This window comes from Colossoma macropomum, unplaced genomic scaffold (genome assembly GCF_904425465.1).
Source record: "Colossoma macropomum unplaced genomic scaffold, Colossoma_macropomum, whole genome shotgun sequence".
NCBI lineage: Eukaryota > Metazoa > Chordata > Actinopteri > Characiformes > Serrasalmidae > Colossoma > Colossoma macropomum.
The window spans coordinates 20,434,147-20,446,448 of NW_023494789.1; the positions used below are offsets into that span (position 1 = coordinate 20,434,147).

Below are 12,302 nucleotides of genomic sequence, written 5' to 3' on the forward strand. Positions count from 1 at the left end.
CAGACCGCAGTGGTGAGCGGAATGCTCCATCAAGAGTTCAATTCTCAAGAGTTCAAGTACTATGGAATAAACTGGATGTTAATTTTTTGGGAGCCATGGATGCCAAACGTCCCATTGTTGAATTCCAGACGAACACAGTTTTGTACAACAAAAATAAAAGAGTACAGAGCATCCTCTGCCTTTTCCCACCTTAAATAAACAATTTCCTCTCCAACAAACCAAACAAACCTCTCCTCTGATAATCATATAATGCTGTCAACATGCCAACATTTGCATGGCTTCATGTTTTTTTGTTTTTTAAACTCAAACGTGTGAACTCAACAGCACTAATGGCTGCAGCACATTTGTTTAGCTGCCGCAGTGCAGACCAAGCGCTGTTACTCACAGTGATGAAGTCAGTCACGCAGGTCTTGGTGTAAGAAGCAGCAGTGGTGTGTTTTACCTCTTTAATTTGGCTTGTTAATTCATCTTCTCCAGTGTTTGAATGTCAAAACATCTTCCACAGCACACACTTCACGGATGTTACGTCTTAGCTAGCCAAGATTCATATTAACAACGTTATTAAAGCTGGTCCACGTGCAGATACATTAGTCTCGGTCTTGATGCTTTTTGCAATCTAAACTCTTCAAATGTGATGAGATGACGAACTGCATGGGGGAAAAGTCCAGAAAATTCTAGGATTTTTCCAGCACATATTATTTTCCATGACTTTTCTAGGCCTCATACATTGATTCATTTTCTAAGATGTTTATCCTCCTGGGTCGTGGGGGTGGTGCTGGAGCTGATCTCAGCACTCGTTGGGCAGAAGGCAGGAAACACCCTGGACAGGTCACCAGTCCATTACAGGGCAGACACACAGACATATACATTCACACACACACTCACACCTAGGGGCAATTTAGTGTCTCCAATTGGCCTGACTGCATGTCTTTGGACAGTGACTGTGTGAACCCTGGCAGTAAAAATAAAAAGAAGAAAAAACTATTATAGAAAAAAATAGAAAAAAACTATTTCCTTATCAGTAGATTATGGAAAAGTCAGGGAAGCCACATACTGTGACATAAATGCAAGAGATGGAAACATCTCAAAAACTTTTTTTAAACCAAAACCTGAACTTATGACAATAGTTTTTTTTTTTTTATTGGGAAATGTCATCACTACGTAAAGTAATTTTATCACAAAGTAAGCTTGACAGAAACATGCTCCTAGGCAGCAAAAATTGGAAGCAATGCTTTCATTTTATTGCTTGCGATTTGCATAGAAAGTCAAAAGAAGCCTAACTTGTTAACTCAGGGGAGTCAAACTGGGTTCCTTCAGGGCCACAGCACTGCAGACTTCAGAATTCATCTTAATTAAGTACACCCAAGTCAGTTCAATGTGTGTGAAATTTGGCTGATATCTTCTTTTGGGATCACACACCTATTATATAGGTGTTCCCCAATGATAGCTATTTATGGTGTGATTTGTAGATGGTCGCTAAACTATCAAAGTAATTATACAGAAATTAAGTCTACAGAAATTAACAAAAAAACTATTCCAGCCAAAGCAAAGTGGTAGCTGACTGTTTTGGTTTCAAACAATGATAATTTGCACATTAACCTTTTTGCCATCTGTTATTAAAGAAAAAAAATCTGAATATGTGAAAATGAAACTCTCTTTTCATGTTTTGGTAAAGTTAGCTTGGTTCTGGTGGGTCCATAAAAATTAAATTCTGCATCTATGTGTTGGCTGAATAATGGCATAAAATGCTGCTGTACTGTGTTTAGGGGAAAGGAAGAGTTCTACCTTGGAATTCTCTGTTGGCAGTAGACCCCACCCATTCCCAAAATTAAAAACTCAGCAAATCTTACAATTCACGTGAATAGCATATCCATCGCTTAAAAATGGCGATGATAGTTTGCATATATGGTAGCAGAAATAAAATACTGTATCTCGATCAGACAGTACCCAAGATTTTGCAATTAGTATAAGACACAAAAAAGTGGTGCCATCTCTAATTCCTTAGTTACTGTGTCAGGTAATGTGCTGTTTTGAGACTTTACCTGGCTGCTTCGGCTCTGTGCTTTGTGCAGCCCTGCTGCTCTCTCCTTCATCGGACCTCCTGCTGCTATGGGATCTACAGCATGATCCTGTTTCACTCCTGCTTAGACCACAAACACACATGCATAAAAACAGCTGACAGACGCACCAACATGTGCAGATCTGACAATCAGCTTCACTTACCACTGGTGTGTGAAGTCTAGCTTGATAGTGCTGGTGGTGGTACCCTCTGAACTGTACTGCAGACTGATAACTGGCTCTGCTGAGGCTGCAAGAGCACCTGTGGAGCCTTGCAGTAATACAGAATTTGTTTTATTTTTTTTCCACCATTCAAAAATGCTTACAAATGTAACAATCTATAACTATAATATATTTTATAGTTACACTATAGTCTATAATAATTGCTTTTGCATTTGTTTATAAAAAAAAGCTTTTATTTGCTACTGAAGACCTCTGAATAGAGCCATTAATCCCTGTTTTCTAATTCATAGTGCTGTGCTACACTTCTATTTAACATGATTGCTTAACTGTGCAGGTTTAGAATGAAAGCTAGGAAGATGTCTTGCTACATATATCCACCTCTTAAACCTACCGCAGTTTAGCTTCACCCATTTACAATGAAGTTATAAAGTGTGTTTCAGCTCGGACTGTTTTTTTGAATAAGGCACAAAACAGGGCAGTCAATCAGAATAGAGGTTTTTATATATGTCAATCTTAAAGGCACAGTAACAAAACCAGCCAGTTAAATTCTAAGGCAAAATAAATAAAATATAAGAAATACGTAGGATGCGGGCCCTTCCTCAAGTAATCATGAAAAATCAGTAGGCGAAACGTCAGTATGTGTACAGTATGTGTAAACCTATTTTTCTGGGCAGTAAGTGTGGTTGTGCTTGTAAAGTACTACATAACATTAGAATAATGCTGGTAATTAAGCATGCTAGCAAACTTACAGCTGACCCCTCTCATCCTGGGCAACACTTTTTTTTCCAGCCACTCCCCTCTGGTAAAAGATTCAGGGCCATTAAAACCAGCACAACCAGACATGCCAAAAGCTTCTTCCCACACATCTCTTTAAGTCCTTTCACGTTGTCTCTTTATTATTCTTTGTATTTTTTATTCTATTTATTGCGTTTTTATTTTATTTGTCCCATGGTTGAATATCTGTTAACAGTCTGTGTGCTTGTCTAGTCTGTTCAGTATGTTACATGTCAAACGTGTGCACTCACCAAGATAAACTCCTTTTATGTTTGACATAAAAGGAAGTGATTCAGATTCTGATAATACCGTAAAAAGAAACAAGAATTCCTTATTTTTCAGAGAAGGCATTGAAATCTTGTGAGATAATTAAAAGCTCTAGTTCCTCTTAACCTGAATGCACTGCAGCCACTGGATCTGTTAAACTCCATCACCAGCACAACTGATTGATTGATTAGCTGAATCAGGGACTGGACAATAACCACAGAAACTGGGCATCCTTTTGGGGCATGTTTGGAAATGATTAAGCTAACACTAAAACTACAATTTATTGTATTATTACTTATTGCATTGATTCTAAAATTTGTGTTTTCCCAAATAAATAAAGGCTTATTACCCAGATAAAAAGCTTTAAATTGAATTGATGACCTAAGACCTATGAATTAGTCTGAAGATAAAGACCAGAATAAAACCTGATGTTTATGCTTTGGAAGTAAAGAAAATCTGAGCACTGTTAAAAGTATGGCTAAATAGAAAACATTGTTAGTGGAACAATATTCTCTATATGGCAAAGGGCACAGAAGCTTGTCTATATAACATTTTAGCCATTAAAAACACTTTCAAATCTTGCCCTGCCATTTAACATGGCACTGCTTTTCATATAATTATCTCCAAACCAAAACTAGATCCGGTAAATCACTGCAAATTGTCCTATACATGAGAAATGAAGTAGACTTCACTCACCATGATACTGTGCACTATGAGATGTGGAGGAGGACCGGGGTGAGGAGGTCCCTGTAGTTGAGTTAGAGGCTGGGAAAGGTATGTTCTCTGCATCGGCTTGTGTAGGACTCTCACCACCGGACCCTGTCTGATCTCCTGCAGAAGACATGCTAGTACTGGCTGACTGAGTGATGTTTCCTAAAAAGAAAAACAGTATAACAATCTAACATGTCCACAAGGTATGCACTGCAGCTGTAAAAACCTCGTAAATTCAGGTCTTAGCTTTAGCAGAAGCCACAGTGGAAAAGAAAAGTGTCAAATGTGGGATCATGCTTGAAAGTGTGAAAACACTCACCACTTGAGCGTGAACGTAAGTGGGCCCTGTTATTCTGAGCCTGACTGGCTTCCTCAAACCAGCGAGATAACATCCCTGACATTCTCTGCATCAGTGACATGTTAGAACTGGACTCTCCTAAAAGAAGCAGAAGCACATTAAACAATCCCAAAACCCATAAAATGTAGATTATTTAATATAAAATGCTCAACATACATCTGTTTAAATTTAGTGCTAGCACACTCGATCTGAATTCTAAAAAAATGGAAAACTGCCATGTATTACTAAGTTTATAAGCCCTTTATTTATTTGTAAATACTTTATACAATTTTTATACTCACCAATTAAGCTTCAGTAAAGGATTAAAAAAATGTATCTATGGCAATTTAAAGGAGAATTACAACACTTAAAAAAAATTCCACATAATTTATTCGTTGAGATGTAAACGAAGTCATTCAGAGTGGTTTAATGTGACACGGTTCATTATTGAGAAACTTGTTGATCTGGATTTTTTTACAGTAGTGGTGATACAAATGAGGGATTGTGATGTCAACAATGCAAAATATGCATTTTATTTACTGTCCAAAATGACCAGTAAACCTAAACATGATTTCTGAGTTTTTAAATCTTAAATCTCAAAAACTATCATAAAACAATGTCTTAGGAATCAGGCAGTGTATTTGTAGCCGTTTAACTTTCTGTGAGGGATCTAAGCTTAAAAGCTTTAAGCCACCACATTGAGCAATTCTGACTTGCTAAGTTTCTCTAGAACGGAGCATTTCACAACAAACCACTCAGAATGTCTTTGTTCACATCTTTTAACAACCATTTAATTACAGAGAAAGACTGAAAAATTTGGTGGAATTTCTCTTTAACTCTGGTTGTCTAGAAATCCAATCTGAGTATTATGGTATTTTCCTGTGTGTGTGCATGTCTGTGTTATTTTAGTCTCCTCTTACCAGTTCGTTCTCTCTCACTTTCAGGACGGGCCCTGGGACCAGTATCTGACCAATCACCTCTCAGTCGCAAGCGCTTCACGGGTGGTTGCTGCAGTTGTAAGTGACATCATCAAGATTCTGTTAAACATCACACAGCTAACAAAAATAGCCCTACTGCCAGCCCTCCCTCTCAGCTTACTTTCTACTGGCTTTCTCAGCTGGGTTTGCACCTGGCACTGTAAACTCACCAGCACAAGATCAATGCTCAATTACACACTCATAGTCTTTCTGGAACACTCCATCTGCTAGCCCTGTATTCAGCAAATTAAGAAAAAAGTCTTATGTAAGATTTGTGTCCCATTAAAATGTAAATAATAACCCTACATCTAGACTGTTCTTTTACTATTACATGAAGTTATTAAACAGCAGAGGTAAGTGATTGAGGCAGAGGTAAGTGACTGAGACCCAGTTTGACAAAATTAAGTGTTAATATAAATTCTTAATAGTGATACAGTCTTTGTTCTAGGACATATGTCACATACAGTGGTGCCTGGTAAATAAGGCAAGGCTAAGTAAAAGTACTCCTGCCGAGACAGTTACTGCCACTTCTGTTTTATTTCTGTCTACATTCACTAGCTGCCTGTATTGGAGGCTGTTTTGGGAAAGGCATTTAAGCCTGCCCACTCAGACACACAGCCTGCTGGGAAAACAATATCATGTGCCACTTGGACATTTTGTTCCACAGCAAAATGTGAACTGGTCCCTGTTAGCGTTGGTGAATGCTAGCTTAGAACCAACAATATGTGATGATGCAACGGTGTTACGACAGTGTCGTTCTCAAGTTAATTGTGATTCAGCAAGGACCTTTTTTAATGTTGGTAAATAAAGCACACATGACAGCCTGGTTATAATGATCTCTGCTGACCTTCAATCATTTTGACAGACAGACAGACAGACAGACAGACAGACAATTTTGTACTAGGCAACAATTTATCCAACTGGATTCAGGGGAGCTAAAACTCTGTATTCAAGCTAGGCTTTTGTATCTCTAGATATGCCTCTAGCTAAACTAATTCTCTCCTTTAACCTCACCTCCTGTCTCCTGTTTTCAGATAGGCCTTTTAACTTGGAGGCCTGGTCATCTTTGGGGTCAAACAGATAGACGTAATCTGAGGAGTAGCTGGCAAGCACTTCTTGCCCATCGGCACTGTAACATAATGAGGTCACGCGGCACGACCTACCAGTCAGGTGAGGAGGCACAAAGCGTAGGCAGATACCTGTAGTTCCTGCAGTGGAAAAGCCCCCTGGTTAACATGAAAGAAAGAAAAGAGAACACTGACTCTCTAGAACATAGTTCTATAAAATAGTAAAGTCAAAGATTTTGTGTTCTGGTAAGATACATGTGAGGATTAAGCGCATGTACAGTTATATGCAAAAGTTCGTTCACATTACACAATTTGTTGATTTTCTAAACGAGAATATATTGGGTTTTACAAATTAGGAAAAAAAAACTATAACACAGGGCACATTTTATGTTCTTTTTTTACCCAATATGTTAAATTCAGCAAATAAACAGTAATTTTTGTTGAATTAAAAAAAAAAAATGTTTTACTGTTTTTCTGGTAGATTTTGTCCACTCTAACGCTCGGTTATATTTTTGCCATATCACACACCCTTAGCTTCAGGAAGACAATTTCTGCTCTCCAAACCAAGTCATCCTCTATTCCTCAAACACCTTTAGTCGCACCTGTAGTGATGGTCCCCAGCATCCTCCTATCGTATATGCGTACTGAGCTGTCAGAGCAGCCCAAAGCAAGGTAACAGGGCTCAACAGGGGAGACAGTCATGGAGCTGACCGCCCTGCGACATTTTATAAGAACATCCTGACAACAGGACAACAATAAATACCATTAAACAGAACAACGACAATACTGAACCAGCAAACAGACGTCATACATGCAAAGCAAAACATAATTTGTTCTTTGTTTAAAATGCATTCCATACATCTCCGCATCTACTTTGGCTGCATTCATTTTTTAATCTGGTGTCGAACCAGCAGACGGTTCCATCCTCTCCACAAGACAGAAAAGTGTGTGGGTCATTGGGCACTGTAAGAATCTGTAAGAAATCCAAAAATCAGTGTCGGATCACTAACAGTATGCCACATCAGAGAGCATCCTTCATTTATTTAATTCCTAGTGAAAATAGCCGTTAAGTACAAGTTACTCTGTTTTCTATGGAGAACAGACATACAATAATCCACTTGCAAAAGCAAGGGGAAAGACTAAAGAAGATAAACGAAAACCAAACTGAGACAAAGTGACTCTAAACAACCATGCAAGAACTAGTAGGCCACCAAAACCCTTCAAAGCAACACTAACATTCACACAGGCGGCTACCCAAACACACCTTTGTGATCTTGCGAATTTCTTTTGCATGTAAATCTGCAATTTGCATTCTGAAGAGCTTAGATAAAAAAATGACCCACTCCCACTAGGAAAAGTCAAAGGATACTCTTAAATAACTTCAAAGGATAAGTGAACAAACGAGGAGCTTCCGAACATAAACGTTTCCACATGTTTTTTTTGTCCATCCTTCCACTGTGAGCAGATAACCCAATGCTATGGGTCTTCAAGGATGTGTAGTTGTCAAGAAGTTATTATGGAGAAAAGGAAACAGATAAAAAGAAAAAAATTTGCAAATCAAAAAGAAGCTGTGGGTGTTCTCAGAATACTAGACTGTCCACTCCAGAGCCCAAACTTTAACATCACTAAAAGCTTTTGGGATGACTTGAATCACAAGTCAAGATGAAAATACAACCAACTTCTAAGACTGAACTTTGGAGTTGTGGAAAAATATCCATGCAGATTTCCTTGACAAACTGATAGCAAGTCTTCTGAAAAGAATGGAAGCTGTAATGAAGGCAAAGGGTGGACATGCTAAATATAATGATATTAATTTTAGTTGTTAAGGCCTCTGTGTAATTTACTGTTAAATATATGTTTTTGTTTTTTTCTGTGATGCTGACAAATGAATTACTTGTACTTAATAGCTGTTTTGACTGGAAATTAAATAAAGGGTCTCTAACTCATGCACAGTCCTGTACATGAAAAAAAATATTGTTCATTCACTATAATAGACACTACTGACAACAGCTTACTAAGCCCATGTGATACACCTGTCAGAGTGACAGTTATCTCCAGAATTCAAAGATGCCATGTAATCCTCCAGTGGATCCTTAAGGAGTTAGCTGAAATGATTCTTTTGAGCTGCTGTACCTCATAAACAGTGCCATAGTGGCAGGTAAACTTGTGTTGCGTGATGTCAGGGCTCCTGCTGATGTTGGTATAATGGATGTGTCCATCTCCTGCTGATGAAACAATCCAGTGATCACAAGACGCTGGCATGAATTTGGCACTGTAGATGTTGGCTCGATGATGAGAGGGGACATTAACTAGAACCTAGCGAAGACAGAAAGCATAGTCTGGCAGAATCAAACCATGAAAGGGGAACTTTTTACAGTTTTTTACAACTTTTCTTTATACCTTCCTAGTAAAAGGGTCTGTGATGACAAGGTTGGTGTCATCTGATCCTGATAGGAGGTATTCACCAGTATCATTCCAGCATATTGTGTTTACCTGGCAGAAAGGGGAAAAAACAGTATGTATACCTCTTTGTAAAGCTATAGGCTATAATGACAGAGTTCATTATGGGCCACTTACACAGCCATCATGGACAGGTAGGGCAGCTTCAAGTTTTAGTCTCTGGACAAACTCTCGTGTGCCTGTAGCAATTGTACAATCAATCAATCAATCAATCAACAAATATTGGCAACATATAATAATAAGAACAGCTAGAGATTAGGAAAAATATAGTAAACAGTAATAGTGGGCAATATAGTGATATGTATCGTCACTGTGACAAATTACATCACATTACAACACAACATGCTTTTTTTCTCATTACACAGTGGATATAATTACTAGGTAAAGAACACTGAGCCACTGCATGTATAATTACAAAGACAAATTAGGCCTGATTAATTAAGTCAGAGAAGTGTAAAACACTGAAAAAAAGTTTTAGTACATTTGTACATGTACTTTTTCCTAGTCTTTTTAAAGACGTGGCTTGCAAGTTCGTTTCTCTCTGTTCCAATTTATCGAACATCAGCAAAAGTAAACATAAGTGATGCAACGCGTGTATCGAAAAAATATCTTGAAGTAGCTATATTGGACACTTCTACGTAGCTAGTTTTGGAAATACTGGAAATAGCTTTTATTTCGGAGATAGAAACGGGACACTTGAGTTCAACTCCTAATTCGTTCTTTTTTCACTATACCACCGTCCAAAGGAGGCTGAGAATATACTAACTACATTTCTGCGTTTTCCTACCTAAATAATCCGCCCGCACAAAATTGCTTCTCTGATCCAAGCCGAGTGAGCGTTTCCTTAAATCCCAAATCAGTTTGCTAGAGCGAGGCATGATTCAACCACCGCCGTCCTGCGGGAGTGATTCAGCTTATCGCTACTCTTGTTGCTTTACAGGTTGTGCAAGACTCCGTAGTTCGTGTGAAACTTCAGTGGACTGTCGTCCTGTGAGCGTTGAGAAAGTTTGTGCTGAACGCCACACTTATGCACTACTCAGAGGCCGGTGAATGAACAGCATACAGGCCCATCCGTGTGCATTGACTATCAGTGTAGCACATGAGGGTAAATTGTCTCGGGTGGAAACACGGGAGCTGTGTGTATGTGTCCGCACTAACCCGTTCGGATCTGTTCGATCTCAGAAATTCTGGAGTCGACACTGATTCTGAGTGATGGGAACCGATGGAGTCGATTTGCACACAATCACTTTCTTGATTCTTGAGTCCGAAACATAAGGAAGGATATAAAAAGTACAATATTAATTAAGTGCATAATACACTCTGGGTAGGCACGAGAGTCGGGAGGATTCCAAGCGGGCCGGTTTCTGTGAGCCAAAGTAAAAAATCACGTATATAAGCAGGAACGTTCAGACAAACCATAAATGATGTTTTGCACATCTGTAGTAATTCAGAAGTTAAACCAGTAGCCCCCCTCAAGTGGGAGAGCCCCGGTTTCCTGATTGAGTCTCGTATAATGAACAAAGATTCTTGTTTCTTGTTCCACCTTAAATGTTGTAGCAGTTACATTCAGACTTTTGTATGAGCTAAAGCAATGGGCGCTGTCGTGTAACTGCTGCAGGATTTAAACTCAGAGTGAATCGGAAATCTTTAGAGCGCATTTTTCTTCCTTGACGTGACCGATTCGAAACAGAATTAGGCTGGGAAATAATTGTGGGTTAGACCTGACTTTATTCTTAGACTGGAATGTGAAAAGTTTTTCTTGTTGTTTCTGAAACATAAGTCATATTTGTTGAAAGTTTGATTTTAATGTGTGTGTTGTGTTTTTACTTTTTAAGACGTCGACTATGGCAGCATATTCTGGACTTTTTCAAATTCAAATGCACATCTGAAAATTTAAATGTAATTCAAATGCAAATTTGAAAATGTTAATTCAGTTGTGCATTTAAAATTGCATTTCCAATGTGAGTACGCATTAGACATGAAGACATAATTCAAATTCAAATGTGCATTTGCATTTCTGTGCATAATGGCTGTTAACGTTAATATGGAAATGCAAAGTGCTTTTGGCATTTCATTTTCTTTGCCTGACTCTTGACATTAAAAATGGAAAAACATTTGCCATTTCACTTCAGCTCTGCCAAAATGAAAATGCAATTGCAATCCTGTTTGCAACTGCATTTTCACTGTCAATCAGGCTGGGTGGGAAGGGCTTTTTAGTGTGGGGCATGTTTTAAGAGGAAGTGAGTCTAAACTTTGGCAGTACTGGAGACTTAGATGCTTGTTTAAAATACAGAGCAGGCATTAGCAACCACTGAGTGACGTTTTAACACTCGCTAACCAGGCCGCGGAAAATTCTGTCCGAAGTGATTTTCGAGTAAAAGTGATGCTTGAATGACTAGAAGAGCTCGTGGCAGCACACACACCAGTGTTAGTGGCACTGTGACCACTATTCTGGCGATTTGTGGTACTTTGTCGAATTGTTCTATCGCAGAGGAAACTGAAGGCAGCTTATCATTTAAATTTTCCCGTTCCACCTTAAATGGTGAAGCAGTTACATTACGGCGCCTGAGGGGCCAGGATATAACTGCTGCACCATTTATGATACATTCGAAAAATTTGATTAAGAAGCTGACGTCAGCTTCGTCATAGCTGATATTTACAGGGAGGATGTTTTCAGGCACAGGACTGTTGGAGGACCTAGATGGCCAATGATGTAAATCCTTATTAAGGAGGTGCAGGGCCACTGTGGATTAGTGCAGTATTTCCCAACCCTGGTCCCACAGAATAGGGTGATGCAACCAAACGTCAGATGCCGTTTAGAGACTGGCGAAAGCCCACATGAGTTCCTGATTTATGAATACGCTGGTTCATGCTAGTCTGGTGCTGGTTTAGTTGGTCACCCAGCGGCTTGACCAGCATACCGGCATCCAAAGCACAATACATTCTGGTTTCGGTGTTGATGAGCCTAGCAGCTTCCACTGCTGCTGACCAGCATACCAGTGTCCACAACACAACACATGCTGGTTTTGCCTGTGACCATCCATTCTGGTTTTTATATCAGTGCTGACTTATCTAGCATTAGTGTGTAGCATATTCACTGTCATGATTATGTCACAGTTCAGATACAATACTTTTGCTAGTTTTTATCACTAGTTATCTCAGTGTATAATATGAGTAATAAATAAGAGTAAGAAATGAAGAAGATGAAAATGCACAGATTTAAAAACAGTGTATAGCAAGAGAAATCTAGTTAGAGTTTGGGGTAGGCTGGTTTGCATCACGTAAGTCAAGTCCCACACTGACCCTGCACTATGATTAATGGTATGAATGAGAAGAGATCTTCACACAGTAACTACATGTGCGACCACTTCAGTTGCTCTTCATGGACACGAAGTCAGAACTATCTGATCTTAGCAAGGCAGTTTGGAGAGCTAATACTAGCCAAATGAGCTAGTCATTGGGGCCTAG

General features: G+C 39.0%; 1 protein-coding gene across 3 annotated transcripts in view; it reads right to left on the reverse strand.

The window, feature by feature from the left end:
- Nucleotides 1-9,808, reverse strand: part of LOC118808082 (DDB1- and CUL4-associated factor 6-like) — an 18,949-nt gene extending 9,141 nt beyond the window's left edge. The window contains exons 1-12 of one of the 3 annotated variants that reach the window (XM_036570479.1): nt 9,622-9,804; nt 8,952-9,013; nt 8,775-8,867; nt 8,508-8,690; nt 7,234-7,347; nt 6,977-7,112; nt 6,322-6,533; nt 5,251-5,338; nt 4,313-4,429; nt 3,979-4,155; nt 2,224-2,329; nt 2,043-2,140 (exon numbers count right to left, since the gene is read on the reverse strand). In XM_036570479.1, the coding sequence (XP_036426372.1) occupies nt 2,043-2,140; nt 2,224-2,329; nt 3,979-4,155; nt 4,313-4,429; nt 5,251-5,338; nt 6,322-6,533; nt 6,977-7,112; nt 7,234-7,347; nt 8,508-8,690; nt 8,775-8,867; nt 8,952-9,013; nt 9,622-9,712 (1,477 nt within the window). In that variant the 5' untranslated portion in view covers nt 9,713-9,804. Of the gene's footprint in view, nt 1-2,042; nt 2,144-2,223; nt 2,330-3,978; nt 4,156-4,312; nt 4,430-5,250; nt 5,339-6,321; nt 6,534-6,976; nt 7,113-7,233; nt 7,348-8,507; nt 8,691-8,774; nt 8,868-8,951; nt 9,014-9,621 lie in introns of all 3 variants that reach the window. The other 2 variants (XM_036570478.1, XM_036570480.1) reach the window with 2 other exon arrangements.
- Nucleotides 9,809-12,302: the final 2,494 nt, after the last annotated feature.